Here is a 24,529-nt window from a genome sequence, read left to right on the forward strand (position 1 = left end):
GGTAGATTGAAGTATAGTGGCGGTAGAGATATAATTAAATGATAGAGTCAAAATCTAGTAGATTTAAGCGACATAGATATAAATAGTTATGGTAGAGTTAGTAAAACCCTTAGAGTTATACGGTAGAGTAAGTCGCAGTCATAGACTTAAATTTAGTGGTGGTAGAGTAAATAAAAAAAGATTCTTAGAGTTATGGGTGAAATAGAGATAGTCGATAGACTTAATTGTAATGGTGGTAGAATAAGAGGTAGAATTGAGTTATATGGCAGACTAATAAATAGTAACCGTAGAGTTAGTATTTTTGATAGAGTTATTGCTGACAATAGAGTTTTTAAATTATGTTAGCCTCATTCGTAGACTATTAGAGTTACTAAAATAGAATAAGATTCGTAGACTCATTGTTTCGTGTGGTGGTAGAGTTATTGATTAAACGTAGATTTAGGTCATCGTTTTACAAGTATTTTGTAGGTTAAATGAAGTACTCTAAATGGTGAAAAGACAAAAATAACCTTAACGAAGAGTCAGGGGAATTTGTACTAAGTATAAATTGAGAAATAATGTGAACCTTGAAGTTTTTAAGTGGATTTCCCAATAGGCTAAAGAGAAGGGAATTAGAGTTTTGTCTAGGATTTTATTTTTGTTTGTAAACTCTAATTCCCAATAGGCCAAACCGCATCTTGTTCGTCATCTTCCTCCTCATCTCCACTCTCATCTTCTTCTTTTGGTGGTGGGGACATCTTTGAAGCCTTAGTGTGAGATTCAGAGTGGCGAGGCTGCATGAGATAACAAAAGGAGTAAATAAAGATAAGAACCCAACCCAACATAGATTATTAGCTAGACTGTGAGAGAGAGAGAAAAAAAAAGAATGGAGTAAACAGAAGCTTCTACCTTGGCACCGCTAGATTTGCTTCTGCTACTGTTGTGGTTGTCAACCTCAAAAATGGTTGGGAGATCATTTATCATCTGGAAGAGCCTCTTCCTGAAAACAATTAACGAGTTCAGATGTCAAAGAATATAAAACAATTAAGACACACAGATTGTCACACGTCAATTTACTTGCACACAGAATCACAATCTCAAAGGAGACATTTCATAAAACCATAAAAGAGTAAGCCAAGACACTCACATCATATTCAGTTGTTGTCTTTGAGACCGGCGCAACATATAACTTGGCAATACTACCATCAGCAGTATCTTCATGTATACAAACAAGGATTCAAACAATCAAAACCTCGAACAAACCAAGAAAAGTACCAAAAGCAAGTTTAACGATGAATCACCAAAGTTTACACCTTTTGTTCGATATGAAGGAGAAAAAAAAATTAAATTGGAGATAACCTGTAGCTGATTGAGACCGTCTCTTCCTTAAGCTGCCACCGCAAGGACTAGATGGAAACGGCGGAGGAGCGTTATTATTCTGATCAACGATCATGTTCTGTTGTTGTTGGCCAAAATAATTATCAAAATGCGGCTGACGGAAAGGCTGATCTCTGTTGTCGTTTTGAGGGTATTGGTGAAATCCGTTTGAAAAGAAACGCAACAGAAAGAGACCTCCACCGCCAACTCTTAAAGCAGATACCACCACCACTACCTAATTCGAGAACCCTGCTTCTCATCAAAAGCCATGCCTCGGCGAGAGAAAAATCCACCAGTCCAAAACACCACTCAAACCTTCCTCATGTCGGAATCGAACCACCGCAACCCCATGTCTCATTCTCAAATCTCCAATCAAAGCCGCAACAAACAAGAAAAAAGAGAAGCAAAAGCTTCTGGCCTGAGAAGGGAAGGTCGGAATCGGTGTTAGGTCAGCCACCGCGATCCGGCCTCAAATCTACATTTTTTTCCGGCGGCTAGAGCTCGAGAGAAAAAAGAATTAGGTTTATATTTGTTTTTTGGTTTTATATATATTTAAGTTTCTTTAAACCAAAAAATAATTCACAATGGCACTTATGTAATTCGAAGATTATAAAGGTGGTTATATGACTTTTCCTAACAATTATGTACTATTCTAGTAATTGAAACGAACAAGGACCTACTCGTAGTAATAAATTACTCTTTCCGTCTCATAAAGATTGATGTTTTGGAATATTCTTTTATCCCACAAAGATTGATGTTTTGTAAACTTCAAGAATAATCATTGAAAATATTCAAAATTTTGAATTGTTATTAGTTTAAAATTAAATAATATATCTTTAGTTAAAAAAAAATATATATTTAAACTCAATAATCATTGTTTTATTAAAATGTGTAAAAAATTCTAAACATTAATCTTTAAAAGACAAAGAGAATACTATTTATGTACTAGTATTCTTTCATAATAATAATATGTACTCGAAATTTACACTTCCTTCGAGTATTTAAATTTAAAGAAGTGTATTTAAATTTAGGCGTCAAATTGGTTCTTCTCCAAATATGAAAGTTTTGATGAATAAATAAGTCACATTGTGTTTCCCAACACATATAATAGAGCAGAGGACAACTGTATAACAACAGCTGTTCATGTTCACGTAAAACTTATCCATATATATTAAATTAACCCATAGTTGAACCCAAAAAAAAGCCCATCAATAATGTCAGAAATTCCACAATTTTGAATTTAATTAACCTAATGTTGGAACTACCAAATTTGATGTCTTTATGAAAGTATTGTGATGACTGATGAGAAAAAAAAAATGGATAGATCATAAGAGATAAAATAATTATGAAGACAAAGCTCTTTGGGTGTTTTAAAGTGAAAGGCTGATAAGATATTATTCCCTCTGATTCTTTTTAATTGTGGATTAAGATTTTTGCACAGAAATCAAGAAAAGTATTAAGTTTTCCTTTTTTGCACTTTAGTAATATATTTCATAATTTTTTTAATTGGTTAAAATTTTAAAATAGCAGGAATATTCATCAAACATCTGCGAAAATCTAAAACGACAATTATTATAAAATAAAAATTAAATCCTAAAACAACAATTAAATTTAAACAGAGGGAGTATAAATTTTTTGTGGTATATGTACTCTACTTGACTACTCTATTCAATTTGGAATCTAGGATACTAACTTTTTGATCTATATTCGTTTGTAATCAATTGGAAATTTGTTGTTAAGTTTAGGTTGGCTATTCGGCTGAATATAGGATTTTCTGTGTAAAAATATTATAGAAATATATAACATCTATCAAAAAATTGCAATAAAAAAAAAGAGAGGACATTTGGTTCTTAATTTGTAGTAAGATTTTGAATTTTTGATTATTGTCGAATACGGTGGATCTGGCGATTACATCCACTTGGTCAAAAATGTAATATATTATAGTATATTGACATATTGCTAAGTATTATACCATTGATTACATATGTAAAACAAATAAAACCTGTTTTTATAGCTTTTAAATAGTGATATACTCAAACTCACGTGATCGTGGCCATTGGTGCATGGAGAAATGTGATTGCACGTTGTTCTTCAATTTTTTGTCAAATATTGTAGATTTTTGCATTCGAATAGTCCATGAACCATCAAATGCTTTTGAAGTAGTTTTTTTTTTTTTGTAATTGAGATTTTTTAAAATATTATAATAAACTAACCTTTTCCTGATCAATTAAAAGTATTAAATTCATACGTAAATAATGATTTTTAATTACCCATATTGGGTCAAGTATAAAATATTAAAATGGTTTTGTAGATCTCGATTATATATATATAAGCAGCAAAAAAAAATTGTAAGACATTTCTGAAATTGATACTCTTCTTCTTTTCTCTTCTCTCTTCAACCTCAGTCACATAACAACACTCTTTGAGTAGAAAACTTCCACAAAGATTTTAGTTCTTTTTTCGTTTTCACAGTGAAACAGCTCACATGCAAACATTCTCATTCAAGAGGAGGCCTATCCACCCACATTGCCCATTAACCTTCTTCTTTTTCATTTCCTCTTTAGCTCTAATCATATCTGGTGTGAGCTCTCGTGTCTTAAGTCCTGTCCCTCCGAATAACTCGATTTTGATCTCTGATGGCATCCATGACACCTCGGATCACAAGTTTCTAACGCTCGATCCTCCAAAAAACGTCCCCAAGGCAGCTTGCACTCATGTCTACGGGTTCCTTCCATGTGCAGACAATATTGGAGGTTATATCTTCCAAGTTTTCTCCTTTGGGTGTCTCTTGATTATTGGTGACTATTTCTTGTCTGAAGGAAGATCAAAACTCTTTGTAATCTTTGAGGTCGGGTTCTATGGCGGTATTGTCTTCCCTCTCCTTACAATGTTCCCAAGAATTGCCCTTATGATATGTAAGGATCCTTCCCAATAAGAAATGAGTTGAAAATATAAACTTTGACAATCTTAACTTACTTCTTGATTTTTTTTATCTCAGCACCAGGACTAGCAGCGACACACGAAGGTGCTCTCATGATTGTGGGAAACAACGTAGGAGTTACAATAGGACACACAATTTTTGCTCTGACAATGCAATGGGGAGCTTGTGTTGTCTTTGGTTTGACCAGTCCTAATCCAGATCCGTCAATCAGAAGAGAATCATCCATCAAAAGAACAACCTCGGTAAGAAAAGATTCATTTGTTCAAATCTGTTTAGTATAAGAGTTTAATAACAAGTTCTTATTTTAATAAATATGATCTTTTAATATATATATACAGGACACAAAGAATCCAAGAAGAGGATTTTACAGGATGAAGATATTGAAAAGTGTTGTTGGTATGTTTAAAAGACTTGCAGATTCATTCTCTTTTCTTTATTATGTGTGAAGTCTGTTTGATTTTGCGGTTTCTTGCTCTCTGCAGAAGCAAGCGTAGAGGCGGATCCTAAGAACAAGAAACCTGCAGGGATTATGCTACTGACTCTAATTCCATTTCTCTTGGTGACATTGCCTGATTTATTTGATGCACAACCTTGGAGTGACATCATTATGTTTATCACACTCATAATCTCATGTTCTTCAACCATTATCTACTTTGTTTACTCGGTATGAGCTCTCTGAAACAAGAAGTAATGCCTATAACGCTTGCAACTGGTTTGCTTTGTTGTCACACTCATAACCTTTTGTGGGAAACTTGCAGTATTTTGATACGGCAGACCAAAAGAAGAGTTTAGATCACGCCAAGTTTGAGCTCATGTTTGAAGTTCATAAGCATTTGCAGAGCTTTTCTCCTCGAACACTTATTAGAGATGGACAACTATGTAAAGAAAGCTTGAAAAGGTTCAATTCTGTTTTTGTCTTAATCAAGAACTATTTCAGTTTGCTCTGTTTTCTGCTTTCTTACATTGCAAGTTTACTGTTTTTTCTCTAGTCTGTTCGATAAAATCGATAGGAACAAAGATGAAAGATTCAAATCTCGGAGCTTAAAGACTTGACCGTAGAGTTTGGAGTTTTTGGAAAGATGAAATGTGACATCAATGAATTTGCAAGCACTTTACTTGCGGAGTTCGACAAGGACAAAAACGGCGAATTAGACGAGAACGAATTCGAAGAGGGGGTAATGAAACTACTGAATCAATACAAATTTGATAACCAAGACACTCCAAGAGGGAACAATACATGCATTTACAGAACAGCCTCCGATTCCGTGCATGTCAAGAATCTGTCGCAGGGCGAGGAAGCTGGAGTTTTAAAGCTGGAAATGCCAAAGAAAAGTCTTGTTGCTAAGTTCCTCTCCCTGAGAACCTTAAGAGCTGTGATTAAAGTCATCGGTGGGATGCTAATTGTCGTCTTTCTTGCTAAACCATTTATGGTAAACATTGGACTCTTATCGTATTCAGCTGGAGTTCCTTCTTTCTACTCCGTATTTGCAGTAATCCCTTTGGTTAGAAACTTAAAGAACACTTTATCTGCACACTTCTGTCGAAAGAAAGACAAAGCAAGAATCGCATCTGAAAAGTTCTCTGAGGTTAGTTTACTTTATACTACATTTTCATTACCACATTACATTGATTTAAAACTATATCTTTAAGCGCTTTTTGTTTGTGGGGTTCTGTATGCAGATCTACAGAGATGTTACAATGAACAATCTGATGGGAATGTCGATAACATTAGCGATTGTATACACGAAAGGACTGAAATGGGACTACTCAATAGAAGCTCTTCTTGTTGTGGTAATTGGAATGGCGATTGGCTTACCGGCTTATGTGAGATCTACTTATCCATTCTGGATCTGTGTATTGGCCTTTGCCATGTATATCTTTTCTCTTGTCCTTATCTATATCCATTTTCACCTTAGGGGTCAAAGCTAAGCTTTCACCTTTTAGCTATAATCAGACTTAAAAGTCTTATCAATTTCATTAGTGTTTTTCCGTTATCTTATTGTGGATGAGAGCTTAATAAAGGCCATGTTCCTTTGATTAAACTCTGTTTTTGACATTATATGAACCGCTATTTAGGTTTGGATTCCTGTTTTTTCTTAAGCCATAATTAGATCTTAGATCATGGTGATGTCTGAGCTTCATATCCACTTGCATAGACAGCTAAACCAAGATTTCAAGAAACAATTGGTTTTGTTCTGTTTCTGTATTGTAAATCATGTTCTGTTAGCGACAATAGTAGTTTTTATTAGGAACTCAAGTGAAAGATTTTACTAAGACTTTTCAGTGTTACAACCAAACCTTCTTGTCAACAAGTCTTGGTTCGTCCATGAATCACAAACTAATAGAGTTGCGGGGAAGTTAACTGATATATCCAAAGATACATAAGACTAAAAATGTTTCTAAAGTCACTATAACTTAAGGCTGAGATCGATTCCATGATCAGCGGCTGATTCATCATACTGGTCACAGGGTTGTCGTTTTCGGTCAGCATTGCTCCGATCTCCAGAGGGTATGAAGCTATAGAGCTTATTACTTCTCCATTGCATATCCTTATCATCAAAGTCTTTTTGTTGTTGTTGTTGTTGTTCGTACTAAAACCAAGATGATTTGATGAACCGGTGTAAGCAACTTCATTCAAATTAAGAGATTATAACAAAAATTATAATAGGAAAAATCTCTATTTTAGTTACCTGTAAGCCAAGTGGGATAAACCTCGGGTAATGACGTGGAAAGCTTGGAATGGAAGAATTAGGTGAATCAATGGCGATGGGATTGCTAATTGTTGTACCGGAGTCTTGAACCGGACTTATACCCAGCGACCGGTTTTGTATCGCGTCCCTTAAACATACGTTACACATTCAAGATTAGGTTTTTGATACATCAAGAAAATGAGCCGAGCCAAAAAAACAAAAAAAAAAAAAAAAAAAAAAAAAAAAACAAACAAAGAAACCTTAAAATTGTTGTTGTGGTTGGTCCAACGCTAGGTTCCGTGATGTCAGAAAGAAAATGCCATGGCCTCTTCTTCTTCGCATTGACCATCTATAGAAAAATATCAAAGAAACAAATCAAAAACACATTAGAAAACGTTACGTTTTATTATATAGTTTATGGAAATAATAAAACATAGTACCTTTTTATTTTGTTCCTCAAGAAACTGAGAGACAGAGTTGATTTGGTTTGAAGGGGGCTCTATGAATTGATAAAAACTCCCTTGTCCTAGAGGTGGATTCGGGAGATTCATCTGCAAAAATCATTACATTTAAATTTAATAATAAAAAATGTTATAATTAAAGAAAAAGATTAGTCATAAAATTCATAATTAATCATTCTCTCTTCATACCGTTAGAGAATGTTGCTGCTTCCTCTGAAAAACCGGCGCCGGAGGAACCAAAGACCCGTACGATAAAGGAAAAACCGGTAAAGACGGCAGTTTCTCCGGCAAAGCAAACTTTGGAGGACTCATCACTAAATCATAGGAAGACGGAGCAAAGAGAGTGTGATGATGATGATCCATGTTTTGTAGTAATAAAGAAGGAGAAGAAGAAAGTGGAGATTTATGCTCTTCTTGAAGACGGATCTTCTCTAGTTCGGCTACACCAGGTCCTCTTCGCCGTACTTTTTCACTTTTCTTCTGTTTCTTCCGACAAGAACCAGAGTACTCATCATCATCTTCATGTAATTGTAACTCTCCATAGCTTCCACCTCTTGCGTTGTTGTTACTACACATTTTTTTTTTTCAGAAATGAAATGGGAGTGATAGATAGAAAAAGTAAGATCAGGAGAGAAGAAATAGGCTCTTCTTGCGCAGTGAGAAAAGTCGTGGGAAAATTTTAAAGAAAACTAAAAAAAATCTCCATGTTATTAGCTTTCTTTAGATCTTTCTGTGAAATGAACTACCTGGAGGAGAGGAGATAGAGAATCTACATTGGTTTCCGTGATTTTCTCTCTGGAAAAAATATTGTGATTCTCTTCCACCTAGAAATTACTTTAATATTGTAACTTTATAACCATTTTTTTTGAAGTTTCGCTTTCATGAAGAAATGTGCATAATTGTTTGATAACCCTAATAGTTACTGAAGATTCACATATCGATCTCTTTATTTCTTAGTTCAACAATTTTACTCAATGAAAGTTTTCTTTTAGGAAAAAGTGAATCATATATATGTATTGTTAATTTATAATAAGAAGAAGGGCCTATATGAAAATTTTATAAGTGGAAATTTTATTTTCTAATTCAAGAAGCTGGCGAGGATCAGAGAACATTAATGATTAATAGGAAATTTGGGGGATATTCATTTATTTTTGATCAAATTGAAGATTATATAATGGTCCCATAAACAAAAGCTGTCCACAATGTAAAACCCACTTGTGAAATATTATTAGTCAATAGGTTTCTTGTCTTTTACTCTTTATTTCTGTTAGAATGTTTAATTTGGGTGATTTCTATGTTTTCAAATAACCTTTATGCAATATGTTCACTCATATATAGCTTTTTTTCTTGGGTTTAGTGTTAAGTGTTGCATCATATATAGATAGTAGATTTGTAGCATAGAGTTAGTTTTCTCTATTTGATAATGTGATTGTCTTTTCATATTTATATTGACATAATTCTCTTGTGCCCCTATACTCCTATATGAGAAATTATTTTCTGCACTACCCCACTTATTCTCACTACCCCTTCTTTAATGAAAGGACAAAACTACCCCTCTAACAATTTTTTTTTAAAAAATTAAACATCCTAGTTGTACCTACCGCCCTCTTAATTATACCAGATATCTCTTAGTTATACCAGTTACATCCCGCATATCCCCTAGTTGTACCAGGCCCATTACAAATCCTTCGTAACAGTATAAGGAAAAACAATTAATTTAACTATCCGAATGTGTGTGTGTTAATTTTCACTTTTTAGTTTGGTTTTGAATATGTAAAAACCAGTACATCACAATAATGATGTTGCATCATGTATATCTTTGCGTCATCTGTATCAAATTAGGCTCCTACCTGTAATGGCCTGTACCCTACGATCCAACGTAAATCACGTGCTCGACATTTTCGGAAATCTATACTTATATGATACTATATTATTATCGACAGTGATTTTGTGTATCATTTCGATTTTAGAGAACATTACATTGGTCTATCCTTATCTTTTCGATGACAGCGTTCGACCGCTGTGATTGATGTTAATAAGCCCAAAATAAATAAATTATTAACTTTAGTAACAAATCATCTGAAATTTTGGTGTTGGCATGCATGCAGGTTCAACCGTTATAGGGATTCGACAATACATATATAAGACCTGTTAATGGCTTTTTTTTCAACACTTATTTATTAATAACTCATTACAGTGTAGATACAAATCCAATCACATCTTTTCAGGTTCTACATCTCTCCGAAAAATACAAAACTTTCTATTTTTCATGTTTCCCAAATGTGTGATCTCTCTTTTATACAAGTACAAGAACCTAAACTTCAAGTCTACAAGACTCCACACGCCTGACATAGTGCGAGTAGTTGCTACTTGCTAGTTAATGAGTCGTACATAAGCTTCCAACGTACTGTTCCGTTAAGTTTGGATCTCGAGCTTCAAACCGTAAAGCACCAAGGGCTTCATTAACTTAAGGAGTATAAACTTTTGTCTTGATTTTAAAGACTAAAGAGATAACAATTCCCACGAAATTAGTCTTTTAATTAAGCCACCTAACTTTCCTTCTACTTCGAGACCTTCTGATTCATAAAGAGTATAAACTTTTGTGTTGATTTTAAAGACTAAAGAGATAACAATTCCCACGAAATTAGTCTTTTAATTAAGCCACCTAGGATCAACAATAGTATTTATTTGCATAGGTTTTTGAAGACCAAAGACTGTCTAATAACAAATTTGATTGATATACTCTTGTTGTTTAAGCTTGAGAAAGGTTTAAAGAAGAAAGGAATCCTAGTCCTAATCAAGTTATGATTAGGAAGAAGATAAGGTCTGTCTAGGAGTTAGTTAGACTTTGTTGTTATCCTATTAGGAATATGTTTGGTTTTTTTCTTATATATATGCTTGCCGAGTTATGGCAAACATAAGAGAGTTTGAGAATTCGACTTGAGCTTTGTGAGAGCAATTGTGTGAGAACTTTAGTTTTGAGAGATTTTCTAAAGTTGTTTAATAAGAGAGTTATTCTTATTTTGATCTTTTGTTCATATAAAAAACCTGCAACTTCTGCAACTTTTCTATATTTGGTATCAGAGCCTCATAAAGAAAACTAATGGCAGAAATCGAGAGTGCAATCGTGGTAGCAAAACCAACAGAGGGAGGAGGATCTTCCTCGATCTCATGTCCGATGCTAACTGCCACAAACTACACAGTTTGGACAATGAGAATGTAGTTTGTTCTTAGGGTTAATAAGGCTTGGGAAGCAATTGACGCAGAGACCATAGATGAAGAAAAGAATGACATGGCCATTGCGTTATTGTTTCAATCAATCCCTGAGGCACTCATTCTACAAGTAGAGGAGCTTGATACAACTAAGAAAATATGGCTAGCAATCAAGAACAGACATGTTGGAGTTGAGTGGGTTCGAGAAGCTAGGTTGCAAACTTTGATGACTGAGTTTGACAGATTAAAGATGAAGGATACATAAACTGTTGATGAATTTTCTGGAAGGATATCTGAGATCTCTTCCAAATCAGCTGCACTAGGAGCAGTAATTGAAGAATCTAAATTGGTTAAGAAGTTTCTTAAGACTCTTCCTCGAAGAAAATATATTCATATTGTTGCCTCTTTGGAACAAGTACTTGATTTGAATACAACAAGCTTTGTGGATATTGTTGGACGGCTTAAGGCTTATGAGGAGAGGATTTTTGATGATGAAGAACCACAGGAAGAACAAAGCAAGTTAATGTATACAAGCACTGCTGCTACCAACCAAACTAATGCAAACAAGTTAATGTATGCAAGCGCTAATGCTGATACCAACCAAACTAGTTACTCTAACCAGAATCAATATGAATACAATGGGAGCTACAGAGGAAGAGGCAGAGGAGGAAGATTTTCTTACCGAGGAAGAGGAAGAGGACGCAATGGAGGACGATATGCTTCACAGATTACATGCTTTAGATGTGAAAAGATGGGTCACTATGCAAGAAGTTGTCCAAACCGATTACTCAAATTGCAGGAAGCACAAGAAGTTGAAAAAGATACAGAAAACGCAGATGAACTCTTGATGCATGAAGTCGTTTTCATGAATGAAAAACGTTGTATTCCAAGCAAATTTGAGACAAACACAGATAGAGATAATGTTTGGTATCTCGATAATGGGGCTAGCAACCACATGACCAGAGATAGACGATATTTTGATTCATTGGATTTAACTGTCACAGGAAAGGTCAGATTTGGAGACGACTCTCGCATTGATATCAAAGGCAAAGGGACTATAGCGTTTGTTGACCTTAATGGAGATGAAAGAAAGATGACTGACGTTTACTACATACCTGGATTGAAGAGTAACATAGTTAGTCTTGGTCAAGCTACAAAGGCTGGATGTGATATTAGACTACGAGAAGGACTTCTAACAATGAGATATCGTGGAGGAAAATTACTTGTCAAAGCAGTGAGGTCACCAAACAGACTATAGAAGATTAGAATGGGTCTGAAAGATAACATATGTCTATATATAACTGATGTAAGCGAGGCAAGTAAGTGGCATGCAAGGATGGGTCATGTGAATTTCGACACTTTGAACTCTATGAACGCGAAAAGGTTAGTTCATGGAGCTCCAAGCACTACACTTGAGAAAAAGCTTTGCAGTTCGTGTTTATTGGGCAAACAAACACGGCGAGTTTTTCCACAGGCAACCACTTATCGGGCAACAAAAAAGCTTGGGCTTATACACGGTGATCTCTGCGGTCCAATTTCACCAAGTACAAGTGCTAAAAATCGATACATCTTTGTTCTCATAGATGATTACTCACACTACATGTGGACAGTCCTGTTAAAGGAGAAGGGAGATGCGTTTCAGAAGTTTAAAAACTTCAAGATGATGATAGAGAAGGAAACTGAGAGCAAGATACAAACTCTAAGAACAGACAGAGGAGGAGAGTTTGTATCCTTCGAATTTAGTTCTTTTTGTGAAGAGAATGGCATTCAAAGGCACCATACAACACCATATACACCACAACAGAACGGTGTAGTGGAGAGGAGGAATAGAACTTTAATGGAGATGTCAAGAAGTATTTTGAAGCACATGGGTATGCCAAACTACATGTGGGGTGAAGCTTTGAGACATTCAACTTACCTTCTGAACAGAGTAACAACACAGTCACTTAAAGACAGAACACCATATGAACTTTTCAGAGACAAGATACCTAATGTTGATCACATTCGAGTTTTTGGTAGCATCAGATACGCAAAGGTGGATTCTTCGTGTTTGAGAAATCTGGATGACAGGACTCGCATACTCGTTCATCTAGGAACAGAGCCTAGCTCGAAGGCTTACAAGATGTTTGATCCTCACACGAAAAAGGTTATTGTTAGTAGAGATGTTATTTTCGACGAAACCAAAGGTTGGGACTGGAGGATTGATGATACGATGTCAAACAGCAGTGATAGTTTTAAAATCATGGATGATGGTTTTGGAAACCATGGCTTACACGAAGACAACAGGGGAACTGAGACAGAGCAGAATGATGTATACGACAGAATGTTAGAAGATGGTGAGAACATAAAAGACAATGAAGAAATAAAAGACCAAGACCAAGAATGTTTACCTGCAAATATGTCACCGGTCATGTTGAGAAGATCTCAGAGAGAGAAGCATACTCCTAAGTATCTTGAGGATTATGTGTTGTTAGCAGAAGAGGAAGGAGAGATGCTGCTGTTGAGTTTAAACAATGAACCAAGAAATTTCCTAGAAGCAAAAGATTCTAAAGAGTGGACACAAGCTTGTGAAGAAGAGGTTGGTTCTATTGAAAGATTGCAGACATGGGATCTTGTTGACTTACCTGTTGGAGCTAAACCTATAGGACTTAAGTGGGTCTTTAAGCTAAAGAGGAACTCAGATGGTAGTATTAACAAACACAAGGCAAGAATTGTTGCTAAGGGATATGTGCAACAATATGGAGTTGACTTTGAGGAGGTTTTTGCTCCAGTAGCTAGGATTGAGACAATTAGACTACTTGTTGATCTTGCAGCAGCACATGGTTGGGGGATACATCACCTTGATGTTAAAACAGCCTTTTTACATGGTGAACTTAAGGAAACAATCTATGTCTCACAGCCAAAAGGTTTTCAAAAGATTGGAAGTGAAGAAAAGGTTTACAAATTAAACAAAGCATTGTATGGACTGCCACAAGCACCTAGAGCTTGGAACAACAAGTTAAACACGATCTTGTTGGGTCTACGGTTTGTTAAGTGCACAAAGGAGCCTTCAGTGTATCGGAAAAAACTTGGAGAGCATCTTTTGATTATTGGTGTGTACGTCGATGATCTCTTTGTGACAGGAACAAGTTTGACGGCGATCAATGAACATTGGTGTCATCAAATTTCGAGATGAGTGATCTAGGCAAACTAACATATTATTTGGGAATTGAGGTGACACATCATCAACATGGAATAACATTGAATCATGCCTGTTATGCGCAGAGAATACTTGAAGAAGCAGGGATGAGAGATTGCAATCTAGTGCATACACCGATGGAAATTGGTCTAAAACTGTCCAAAGCTGAGAATGAGAAGGAGATTGATGCAACCGGGTATAGGAGAAATGTAGGATGTCTTCGTTATTTGCTTCATACTCGACCTGATTTATCTTTTGCAGTGGGAGTTCTGAGTCGTTACATGCAGAGTCCTAGAGAATCACATGGAGCTGCTATGAAGCATTGTTTACGTTATTTGAAGGGAAAAATAAATCTTGGTTTTAACATTCGGCAGAACAGAGATACCAAGATTGATAGGATCCAGTGATTGTAGTCACAATGTTGATCCAAACGATGGTAAAAGTACCTCTGGTCACATCTTCTATTTAGGGGAAAGTCCAATAACTTGGTGTTCACAGAAGCAAGACGTCGTAGCTCTGTCCTCCTGTGAAGCCGAGTTCATGGCCAGAACAGAAGCAGCAAAACAGGCTATTTGGCTGCAAGAGTTGCTGTGTGAGATCACTGGTGATCCTTGCCAAAAGGTTTTGATAAGGCTAGATAATCAATCTGTGATTGCATTGATGAAAAATCCAGTGTTTCACGGGCGAAGCAAGCACATACACAGGCGTTTTCACTTCATAAGGAAGTGTGTCGAGAATGGAAGAATAGAAGTAGAGCATGTTCCTGGAAGTGAGCAGAAGGCAGATATTTTGACAAAGGCCCTTGGAAGGATCAAATTCAAAGAGATGAGGGAACTTATTGGTTTGAGTGATGTGAAGAGTGAAGTCAAGCTTAAATGGGAGATTGTTGGTTTAAGCTTGAGAAATGCTTAAAGAAGAAAGGAATCCTAGTTCTAATCGAGTTATGATTAGGAAGAAGATAAGGCTTCTAGGAATTATCTAGACTTTGTTGTTATCCTATTAGGAATTGGTTTGGTTTTTGTCTTATATATATGCTTGCCGAGTTATGGCAAACATAAGAGAATTTGAGAGTTAGCTTTGTGAGAGCAATTGTGTGAGAACTTTAGTTTTGATAGATTTTCTAAAGTTGTTTAATAAGAGAGCTTTTTGTTCATATAAAAAACGTGCAACTTCTGCAACTTTTCTATAATTCTCAAAACCCGTTCTATACTCTAGCGTCTCTACAAGAAAGTGGAACTATTATATATGTATACTTACACCAGAAAATCAACCAAAATAAATATTATGGACAATGAACCATACTTGAATCTAAAATATATAAAGTTTGACTTCTCATTTGATCGAGCATCTCAAATCTATGTAGTATGAGTATATGACCCAAAGCCGCATGTTAAGTTATATCATTTGTACATTTCACATCAATCTGAAATAATATTACAATTAGCAAAAAAAACAATTAAAAAATATACATTGGCATATATACCCATCAACTATACTATACTTTCTAAGACCTTATCACCAGAGCTAGCCGTCGGCTGAGCCAGTCTACGACACACAGGACAAGTTGCGTGTGATTCAAGCCACTTACCTATACATTCCTCATCAAACATGTGCATACAATTTGGTAAAACCTTAATCACAACATTCTTGGGAATTAATCCTAAGCAAACCGGACATTCGATCTCCTGATTGTTGCTCTCGGGATCACTATTATCCGGTTTGTAAGAAAAGGTGGGAAAGGCGGCAATCACGGAAGCACTAAGACCTTGGCACGGTGGCTCTCTTCTTCCGTGGTACTCGTTCTCTTCTTCCGGTGATACATCAAACCTACGGCGTTTGAGTAAACAAAGAACGAGAAGGGCGAAGATAACGGAGATAGTTACGAGAGACGTTACGGCAGCAAACCAAAGGATGATTGCGTTTAGTGAAGGATCGTTGAAACCCATCTCTTTGATCTCTATGTATAAAGCCTACCAAAATGGTTCTCAAGAGTTAATATAGGATTATACATTTATATCTGCAGTTTTATATATAGATCATCGAGAGTTGACATTCCGTTTGAATATATTTGGATTAAGAGTTGAAATACGTTCACCACTAATGAACTTGGAGAATAGAGAAACATTATCATTATATCAGTTGAATTAAAGAACAGGCTTGATTTGAATCGGTACACCACAAATGGGATTAGTTTATAAATTTATGTTTGCTGCTTGTGGGGTTATATGAATTTTTTTTGTATACTAAATCAATAATCAAGCATAGAAGTCGAAGAAAAATTTGCTAAATGGATAAGGATACGAACGGGGTCATTGTCGATTGAATTAACTGTCTATATGTCTGAAAAGACATAAAGATTATACAAAATCTATAATAGCTGCAAAACTATTTATATGGACCCTATATTGTACGTGTGGAACTTTCTTTCGGGTTAATTTGTTGTAAATGAAGTTTCTGCCTCATATTTGATTTGAGAAACTTTTGTATTGATTAAAAAAAATCATGAATGAGAGTAGTAAAGTCGAATTAACAGTAATTGTAAAGCTCTTGGACTTTTTTTTTTTCATTCTCAAAGATGTTTTGCGTTTTGTTTTGTATGGAGTTTTTTGCTTCATATATTTTTAAAAGTTGATGATAAGAATGTAAGATCTGAAGCCTAAAACAACACTCTGTTACTTAATTAATTATCTTTGGCAACATAATTTATTTACCATACTGCTGGCTATATAGATTTTCGTTTATATATTTACTCCCTCTTATTCTTTTTAATTTGTCGTTTAAGATTTTTGCACAGAAATTAAGAAATGTATTAAAAAAATGTTTTTGCACTTTATTAATATATTTCATAATTTTTTGATTGGTTAAAACTTTAAAACAGCAGGAATATTCATCAAACATCTGCATTGAAAAACTAAAACGATAATTATTATGAAACAAAAATTAAATCCTAGAACGACAATTAAATTTAAACGGGAGGGAGTAATTGATTATAGTTTTTAAAGAGCTTAAGTTGGGAAACTTGTAAGTTTTGTTCTTTTTGTAATATTTTTGTTTTTTGTATACCCTTTAAAATCTCAAATGACATGACGAAAAAGAACAAAACTGCAGCCGTGACTACCAATCCATGTAAAACACCGTTAAAACTCATAATTATCTTTTTTTTTTTGTTTCCTTTAAAAGGTATTCAAAAACCTCCAAAGTTAAAGATGTATACTTGATCCTAGTCTTGATCACATAGTCAGCGGGATTAGTAATTATGCTACATCCCTAGATGACTAGATCTTGACACATTGAGTCGTAGTCGGACCAAAACACCCCTAGATCTTGACCGAATGATCCAAAACTGAAACAAGTATTCAATAGTCTAAGTGTTGCCTGGACTAGATTAGTATATTACATAGGCCTTAAATAAATTGGTTAAAAATTACTCTCTCTCGTTTTTTTTTGTTATTCTAGAGTAAAAATTTTGTTTTCCAATACTTGTCATTTTAAGTTTCCAATGCATATGTTTGGTAAAAATATCAATTTTATCTCAACTATTTTAATGCTTTGACCGATAAAAAAATTAGAAAATGTAATAAAAAAGATGTATAATAGAACATTGATCTATTTTCTTAATTTGTGTGCAAAGCTCTAGAACGACAAGTAAAAAAACCGGAGGAAGTAGTAAATAGCAATATATACTATTCTTTCCATTCATAAATAATACTTAATTGTTTTGAGATTTCTTTTTACTCCATATACTACTCATGAATTAAGTATAGTACTCCGTATAGGCGTATACAATGACCTAACCTCAAAACATGTATCCTAGCGTCAACTACTTTTCGAGATCTTCCCGTTTACTGTCTGATTATTTCATTCACTAGAAATTAGGTACAAACCACAGATGAGGTGGCTCAGCTGCTGAATCCACATAAATTTTAGCTTAACTATTGGGAAAAATTTTCCTCTTAAAAGATTCATTAATTTTGATTCTTGTCTGTGGTAGATGGATCAAAAATGAGTGAAAGGTAGGTGCAATATCGATTTGGGAAACTTCGGACCCCTCAGGCCCTCTGCCGAAGTCAAATGATTCTGCTTAAGCCATTGCTTTTTTTGCTCATCATTATAGACCAACCACTTCGAGAAACCATTTGATAACAGATATAATATCCACTAATATCCAAATACCACCTCAACAAACTTAAATCGAAATAATAATTCTTATGAAAAAGCCAAAAATATTTGCTATACAGTTTTAATAAAATCTTAATTATTTCGTTTGGATTTGTGTATATGGAGTTTTTTTTTTCAAATGTTTATTTAAAGCTAGTTATATAGCCACCACATAAACAACCATACACAATGTACATTGTTATTCTGTCGCTATGTTCGAATATACATTTGACACACAGTAGATAAAGATTAGAAGAAACATTTGAAATTTGGTTTGATGTTCTCGACCGCTTAATTCAAAACATTATCAGTTTAAGAGATAAAAATATTTTAATTGGTAATATTTTTTAACAAGGTTGGTTAAATTATCCAATCGCAATTAGTAATCCATGCATAGATAGTCATCAAAACAATTATAATTCTTAAACACATTAGCCATCGGTCGTGTGGCCTCAAACCTCAAATCAAAACTTTAAACATAATCAGATTGGTTAAACTGTCATAGTTGATATTTAATTATACATTATGGAGAATCATTTAAAGGAAAATAAAAATAAAAATAAACGAAAGTGGTTTAAATTTTCCAATCTCGTAATTAATATTTCACTATTTTTCAACTTTTTTTTTTCTTGTTGTTGCTCAAAGCCTCAAACTACTTTTCAACTTCTAAATTTAGAGGAGTATAAATGAGTCCCGAAAAATTCTGATGGGTGGTATATAATTATGACATACATCTTTCTTATAAGAAAAGTAAATAACTAGTTCGTGATAATTACTAACTCTTCGTATCTTTAAACAGACGGTAGACCAACGTGATATAAAAAGAAAAAAGGAGTCGAATCTGACAAATCTTAGATATGTTTTTTTTTTTAATTTTTTTTTATTTTACATTAAACTGTTTGGTGTGTAACACTGTGACAATTTGATTAAACAATGACTGATTATGATTTACAGATAAAATTTTAAAAATGTGATTACAGCCTAATATTTATTTTCCAGTCTCCTCCACGAGTCACGACGCAGTAATGATGTCTCTTTTATAGTCTTTACTTCTTCCTCACTACAGGCACACACACACACAGAGAACAAATCTCCGTTCTGTTTTCCTGTCTCTCTGCTTTTTAGTCTTCTGCGTTTGTTCTTTGTTCATCTTTGTGTCGTCGCCAAAGCCAGTTTCCTTCACATAGCTTTTCTTTCAAGAACCTGTGGTCCCGAACTCAGGTTTTTGTCTCTATCTTTAGTTCCTTCCTTAGTTGAAAAAATGGAACTCTTTTGTTTTGTTTTGTTGATTTCAATGGTTGTAGATTGGATCTGAACAATAGAACAATTTTTGTGGTTTGTATTTGCCGATTAATTTTGTAGGGTTACTACTAATCTTGTTCAGTTTAATGTTTATTCTTGCTCACTTCTAGTATTGGGTTTTGTAAAGTTTGAACCTTTTTCGATTTTTTATATAGCGTTGGTTTTTTCAATTCACCTAAAGATTTAAGGTTAGCTATCAACAACTTACTTCATTTAATCCTCCCTCCTCTCTAATTGAATATACTTTTCTATTGGGTACATATGATTTTGGTTGTGTTATGAGTAGACTTGTAGTCAAGAGTTTAGTTGGAGTAGTTGATCCTTTACTATTTAGCTATTTTGTTAACCAGAATATTTTCTCATCCATCTCAGGTTTAGAGCAGGCATTTGCTTTATACATACAAAGCTGTTTTGGTGATAAACGAAACAGACTCTGAGATGGCTTCTGGGAATTTGATTAAGGCTATAATTAGATTGAAGAGGGGTAAACAAAGGAGCATCAAGAACGAGAAGGTATGTTTTATTTCTTCTTCACATTGGCATGAAACAAAATACTAAGTTGTGTTTCTATTAAAGATGTACTCTGTGACACAGGGGTTTGTTAAACCTAAAGCGTCCAAGAAGAAGGGTACTCTTTCTTCATCACTAGTTACTCGTACTGAGGATTGGGCTGCAACTCGGATTCAGACTGCTTTTAAAGCCTATAAGGTTCATTGAGTTGTTTGGTTTCCAAATTTATTTTCATGATTTTTACATTTTACATTGGAAATTTTAAGGGATCTTGTGCTGTGGTCTTTTGCTTTGCACAGGCTAGAAAAAGCTTACGGCGTCTAAAGGGAATTGCAAGAGCAAAGTTATCTACTGAGAAGCACTCTGTGAAGAACCAAGCGGTGGTCACATTGAGGTATCTTCACTCATGGAGTAAAATACAGTCAGAGATAAAGGCTCGCCGAGTTTGCATGGTTACCGAATGGCGACTTAAGAATAAGAGATTAGAGCATCAGCAAAAGCTTGAGGCAAAGCTTCATGATGTTGAAGTAAGCTTTTCTATCTTAGTTCCAGAGACACATCTTGTTTCCCCTCAAACTCTTCTTGAGCTGTTTAAAGCTCAGGCTGAGTTTTTATCATCTGTAAACAAATGAACTTAGAAGTGATACAAATGATGCAGGTTGAGTGGAATGGTGGGTCAGAGACAAAAGATGAAATCTTGGAGAGGATACTTCAAAGGGAAGAAGCAACGATCAAGCGGGAAAGGGCTTTAGCATATGCCTTCTCTCATCAGGTATATTTTAAAAACAGGTTCTTTCTTGTTTGCTGCTTTGGATGTGAGAAGAAAAGTTTTTAATCTATGGCCTTCATAACAGTGGAAAGCCGATGGTAAGACTCAGTGGCTGGGGAGTTATGAACTGGGAACCACTAATTGGGGTTGGAGCTGGAAAGAGCGTTGGATATCAGCTCGGCCTTGGGAAGTAAGATATACAGTGACTCCTAAGAAACCGAAGAGCTCAAAGACATTTTGCAAAAGTGAGACTAACTCAAATTCACCGGCAAAGAGAGTAATGTCATTATCATCAGTTCCAGCCAAAGCTTCATCCTTGGGAGCTAAAAACACAGTGAAACCACGGAGATTGTCATTTCCCGGTGCGTGAAGCGAAGTTAACTTTGTCTGCGTCTAAAAAAGTATACTCGTACACTTGAAGATTGAGGGTATATTTATTGGGTCTTATGTTTTGTCTGTGGTGTGATGTAAATATATGTATATTTGTTAATGTAGACTACAATGGTGGTTCTTGTTTGTTTAATACATGCATCTGTTTGTTCTATAAAAAGTCCCAAAACAATTTATTATACTATGCCATAAGAAAAGCCGATCAACCAGACTGGAGTAACAAAATATGCGCGGATCTGCGCGTTCCAACCATGATTGGATTGACATGCCTAGGCTAAGTCTTGAATTTATTTCCTTTTCATTTTTCAATCAATCTTAAATTTTAGTGTACACTAGTTCCATTGTAAGTTTGTAACTTTTTCTAGGTTATGCAACTCAAATTTTGAACCACCTTGAATCCGGTTGGTGCCACAACTCGAAACATATTTCTTGGCACTACCATTTTGTTACCGTCTAACCGAATAAATACATAAAACCAGTAATCAGGGGCAAGGGCAAAAAGTTACTAATCTAAACCAACCTTAAATCTAATTTTAGGGTTAATTCAAAGGTTCAATTTTGAAGTCATTAGGGTAAAAAGGTTCAATTTTGAAGTCATTAGGGTAAAAAAGGTTCAATTTTGAAGTTCCATTGGTGGTCTGGTCTGCCTTTGGCTTCTGCGACAGCTGGAATTCTCTGCAATATCATGAAGTCGGCAACATCGGCCACGTCGCTAACGGCGACAAGCTTTAAACTCGGATCTCCCAGACTCTTAGCCTTGGCGCAGCAGCTGCGTCTATACAAACCGCCGCTTTCTTCACCGTTCGACGAGGAGAGCACCAGGAAATTGGTATCCCACGTTGGGTTTCAGGAACTTATGGCTCCGGTGAGGCTCACCCTGAAGAAAGCGGCTGTCTTGATTTGTCTCTTTGAAGGAGACGACGGTGATTTGCGTGTGATCCTCACTAAGAGGTCTTCCACATTGTCTACTCACTCGGGTTTGTACTTTGCTTTTCGAATTTGGTTTTCTGAGTCTCAAAATCAAGTTGATTGGGATCTTCTTTTATTATGAGGGGATCATTTAAAGTTGTCGTCTTTGAAGCCATTTTATCTAATTGTTCAGACCTACAGGGTTAATGGTTTGAAAAGCCAGAAGTGCTTAATGATAATTCTACTATCATTAAGTATAGGAACGGAATAAATATGGGATAATGATAATGATACTATTGTTGATGAATGGTGTTTTTTTTTATTTGTTGTAGGAGAAGTTTCTTTACCAGGTGGTAAAGCAGAAGAGCATGATAAGGATGATGGGGTCACTGCAACCAGAGAAGCAGAGGAAGAGATTGGATTAGACCCTTCTCTTGTTGATGTTGTTGCCTTCCTCGAACCATTTCTGTCTCAGGTATAAAAAAGCGCTCACTATCCTCCTTTGTCTCATTTTAAGATCTGGGAGCTGTGTTTTCTGCGGACACAGAGTTATGTTTGATTGTTGGTTTAGGCTCTATTCCATATTGTTACTGCCATATACCAAACATAATTTAAGCTTATGAAGTGTTTTGCTTATCTGTGCTTCATTTTCCTATGCAGCATCTGCTTAGAGTAACTCCTGTGGTAGGAATATTATGGGACAAAAAAGCGTTCAATCCAAGGCCAAGTCCTACAGAAGTGGAAGCCGTGTTTGATGCACCCTTTGAAATGTTTCTGAAGGTTCTTCTTGTTTCTTTTTATCAAGGAGGCTTTATAGTTGCAGTTTTTATTTTACTCTGAAGCATTGTTGGTTGAAATATATCTTACACAGGATGAGAACCGGAGATCCGAGGAGATTGAGTGGATGGGGGAAAAGCTTTTGTTCCACTTCTTTGATTACAAAACAGGAGATAACGATTATGTTATATGGGGTTTAACTTCCAGAATCTTGATAAGAGCTGCAACAGTGGTTTATCAACGACCACCGGCTTTCATTGAACAGAAACCTAACTTGAAGTACTCCAAAATGGTAGGCAGACATATTTTGCTCAATAGTGTTATCCTAGACGTTCACATTTACTATAAGTCCAACAAAAAGACAATAAGGGAATGATACCCATATAACTGATTCCCTGTACCAGTGAATGCAGAACCAGGCTACTAGTTTATATGGAAAGTTGAAGGCGCTGAATTCTTGCATCCGCCTTCCTTGGAGATCTTGTAGCAAATTTACATGAATCTTGTGAAAAAGGACGATTGCTAGAGGTGTATCTGTTTGGTCATGTCCAGGTCAGTCTGTATTACTGATATTTGTAAAGTTACCTTTTGTCTGCTCTTTGTTTCCAAAGTCATTTCTGCAGTATGTTCAATTGTGAGCAGTGAGGTATTTCCATGTTATCAGTACATCCTACAACAAATATCAGTTTCATTTGTAGAAATGGTGGATTGTTCATTTATAATGTAGGAACTTGTGCTACGTTTTGTTTCCCTTTGGACCTGTGACCTCTCGGTTGAGAAATTATATTCAAATGTAGAAGAACACTTATCTTGTTTATTATTCTTGGATAGGTGTTCTTTATGAAGCTCATATGTGAAAATCAAGCATAAACTTCTAGATCTAGAATCCAATCTTTCACCGTCACTTAGAGCACAGACTTTTGTAAGTTGTCACTGAAGTTATAATCATACCACTATATCAAATACCTGCTGTTGAGCAATTTAGCTAATGCAAAAGAAAAACCGATTAAGTCAATGTAGGGTCTAGTTCCCTTAGTTGACTTATAGTGATGTAATATTTTAGTCTTAACAAATCTGATCTGCAGGATCTGTTTCACAACTGAGAGTGAATCTAAGGCAATGACTGTTTCCATTTTCATTGGAAAGTGAATTACTTGTTCGCAATTCTGTGGCCAGAAATACTCCGGAAATATATTTGGTCCACTTGTGGAAGCTCTTGTATCATTTTTTTAGTTGGCCGTTTGCACTCATCATGTGAAACATTCCATTAGTTTAATTCATTTTTGATCTGGTTTCTATGAAGATTTGCGTAATTTTTTTGATCTGGGTTACCCATATATATGCCTGGCCTACAATAAATTTCTGGTTGATTTCCTTATGGAAAATCAATGTATCTAATAATCTAAAGACAAGGATACCTTTTGGATCTTGTTGACTTTGATTGAATAATTATCATCTAATTTCTGTAAGTTGGTGTAAATGAATAAATTATGGCCTTTTGATGTGTGGAATAAGAATCATATTTTGGTCATAATTTTGCATTTAAAAAAAAAAAGAATTCAAGCCAATTGTATGTTTGTTGATTTTTTGTATTCATATTTCATAGGATCTCACTAGAGCACATGATTGACGTTTTGTTTCCTAGTAGTAATCATTGCTGGGTTGTAAAACATAATTAAAGGGAATATCTTGCAAGAACTGGACCTAAAATCTCGTGTTCACTACCACTGAACTTTGGTTCGAAACATCTGTTCTGGAAATTCAGTTACCTTTTGTGTGGGTGTGTGGGGGTGTATATTCTTCCGTCGCTTACTTGTTTTCCTTTCCTGCAGCATACTGCCTCCGTTATTTATACGTACTATCATCAAGACGATC

At 35.3% G+C, this 24,529-nt stretch overlaps 5 protein-coding genes and 1 pseudogene across 14 annotated transcripts in view; 3 read left to right on the plus strand and 3 right to left on the minus strand.

Annotated features, from left to right (window-relative positions):
• On the minus strand, positions 409-1,889 carry LOC104749458 (PHD finger protein ALFIN-LIKE 7-like). Its single transcript, XM_019237623.1, has 4 exons — positions 1,339-1,889; positions 1,127-1,194; positions 889-979; positions 409-773 (listed from the first exon to the last, which is right to left on the minus strand). Exons 2-4 carry the CDS (start codon positions 1,183-1,185, stop codon positions 651-653), a joined length of 273 nt encoding a protein of 90 aa, XP_019093168.1. The 5' UTR covers positions 1,186-1,194; positions 1,339-1,889; the 3' UTR covers positions 409-650.
• LOC104749459 lies at positions 3,842-6,226 on the plus strand (annotated as a pseudogene).
• Positions 6,613-8,246, minus strand: LOC104749460 (protein SPEAR2-like). Its single transcript, XM_010471103.1, has 5 exons — positions 7,638-8,246; positions 7,428-7,538; positions 7,248-7,336; positions 6,988-7,135; positions 6,613-6,888 (listed from the first exon to the last, which is right to left on the minus strand). Exons 1-5 carry the CDS (start codon positions 8,022-8,024, stop codon positions 6,706-6,708), a joined length of 918 nt encoding a protein of 305 aa, XP_010469405.1. The 5' UTR covers positions 8,025-8,246; the 3' UTR covers positions 6,613-6,705.
• LOC104749462 (RING-H2 finger protein ATL39-like) lies at positions 15,224-15,965 on the minus strand. The gene has a single exon (XM_010471104.2). It carries the CDS (start codon positions 15,783-15,785, stop codon positions 15,330-15,332), a length of 456 nt encoding a protein of 151 aa, XP_010469406.1. The 5' UTR covers positions 15,786-15,965; the 3' UTR covers positions 15,224-15,329.
• Positions 18,971-21,101, plus strand: LOC104749463 (protein IQ-DOMAIN 1). 2 transcript variants are annotated; one of them, XM_010471105.2, is made up of 6 exons: positions 18,971-19,218; positions 19,672-19,812; positions 19,894-20,007; positions 20,109-20,336; positions 20,468-20,581; positions 20,664-21,101. In XM_010471105.2, exons 2-6 carry the CDS (start codon positions 19,738-19,740, stop codon positions 20,946-20,948), a joined length of 816 nt encoding a protein of 271 aa, XP_010469407.1. In that variant the 5' UTR covers positions 18,971-19,218; positions 19,672-19,737; the 3' UTR covers positions 20,949-21,101. The 2 variants fall into 2 exon arrangements, with proteins under 2 accessions (XP_010469407.1, XP_010469408.1); XM_010471106.2 differs by lacking the exon at positions 18,971-19,218 and adding an exon at positions 19,384-19,487.
• LOC104749465 (nudix hydrolase 22, chloroplastic-like) overlaps positions 21,457-24,529 on the plus strand; it is a 9,258-nt gene continuing 6,185 nt past the window's right edge. For 3 of the 9 annotated variants that reach the window (XR_761375.2, XR_002036071.1, XR_002036073.1), the window contains exons 1-7: positions 21,457-21,945; positions 22,210-22,352; positions 22,538-22,657; positions 22,749-22,946; positions 23,068-23,206; positions 23,486-23,576; positions 24,487-24,529. The exon at positions 24,487-24,529 is cut by the window's right edge and continues 40 nt beyond it. Coding sequence is in view for 1 of the 9 variants with exons in the window: in XM_010471108.2 (XP_010469410.1) it covers positions 21,654-21,945; positions 22,210-22,352; positions 22,538-22,657; positions 22,749-22,946; positions 23,068-23,154 (840 nt within the window). In the remaining 8 variants the exon portion in view is untranslated. Of the gene's footprint in view, positions 21,946-22,209; positions 22,353-22,537; positions 22,658-22,748; positions 22,947-23,058; positions 23,463-23,485; positions 23,975-24,486 lie in introns of those variants that run through there. The other 6 variants (XR_002036072.1, XR_002036074.1, XR_761374.2 and 3 more) reach the window with 5 other exon arrangements.

This window comes from Camelina sativa, chromosome 16 (assembly GCF_000633955.1).
Source record: "Camelina sativa cultivar DH55 chromosome 16, Cs, whole genome shotgun sequence".
NCBI lineage: Eukaryota > Viridiplantae > Streptophyta > Magnoliopsida > Brassicales > Brassicaceae > Camelina > Camelina sativa.

What these genes read in the sequence shown, in the direction of transcription:
- LOC104749462 (XM_010471104.2), bottom strand. Translation starts at nt 15,785, where the DNA reads ATGGGTTTCAACGATCCTTCACTAAACGCAATCATCCTTTGGTTTGCT.
- LOC104749460 (XM_010471103.1), bottom strand. Translation starts at nt 8,024, where the DNA reads ATGTGTAGTAACAACAACGCAAGAGGTGGAAGCTATGGAGAGTTACAA. An exon ending in ACCACAACAACAATTTTAAG is followed by an intron (nt 7,136 to 7,247) that starts GTTTCTTTGTTT and finishes CGTATGTTTAAG; the next exon opens with GGACGCGATACAAAACCGGT. An exon ending in TTATCCCACTTGGCTTACAG is followed by an intron (nt 6,889 to 6,987) that starts GTAACTAAAATA and finishes TCTTGGTTTTAG; the next exon opens with TACGAACAACAACAACAACA.
- LOC104749458 (XM_019237623.1), bottom strand. Translation starts at nt 1,185, where the DNA reads ATGGTAGTATTGCCAAGTTATATGTTGCGCCGGTCTCAAAGACAACAA. An exon ending in AGACAACAACTGAATATGAT is followed by an intron (nt 980 to 1,126) that starts GTGAGTGTCTTG and finishes AATTGTTTTCAG; the next exon opens with GAAGAGGCTCTTCCAGATGA. An exon ending in GCAAATCTAGCGGTGCCAAG is followed by an intron (nt 774 to 888) that starts GTAGAAGCTTCT and finishes TATCTCATGCAG; the next exon opens with CCTCGCCACTCTGAATCTCA.
- LOC104749463 (XM_010471105.2), top strand. Translation starts at nt 19,738, where the DNA reads ATGGCTTCTGGGAATTTGATTAAGGCTATAATTAGATTGAAGAGGGGT. An exon ending in GGAGCATCAAGAACGAGAAG is followed by an intron (nt 19,813 to 19,893) that starts GTATGTTTTATT and finishes TCTGTGACACAG; the next exon opens with GGGTTTGTTAAACCTAAAGC. An exon ending in CAAAGCTTCATGATGTTGAA is followed by an intron (nt 20,337 to 20,467) that starts GTAAGCTTTTCT and finishes CAAATGATGCAG; the next exon opens with GTTGAGTGGAATGGTGGGTC.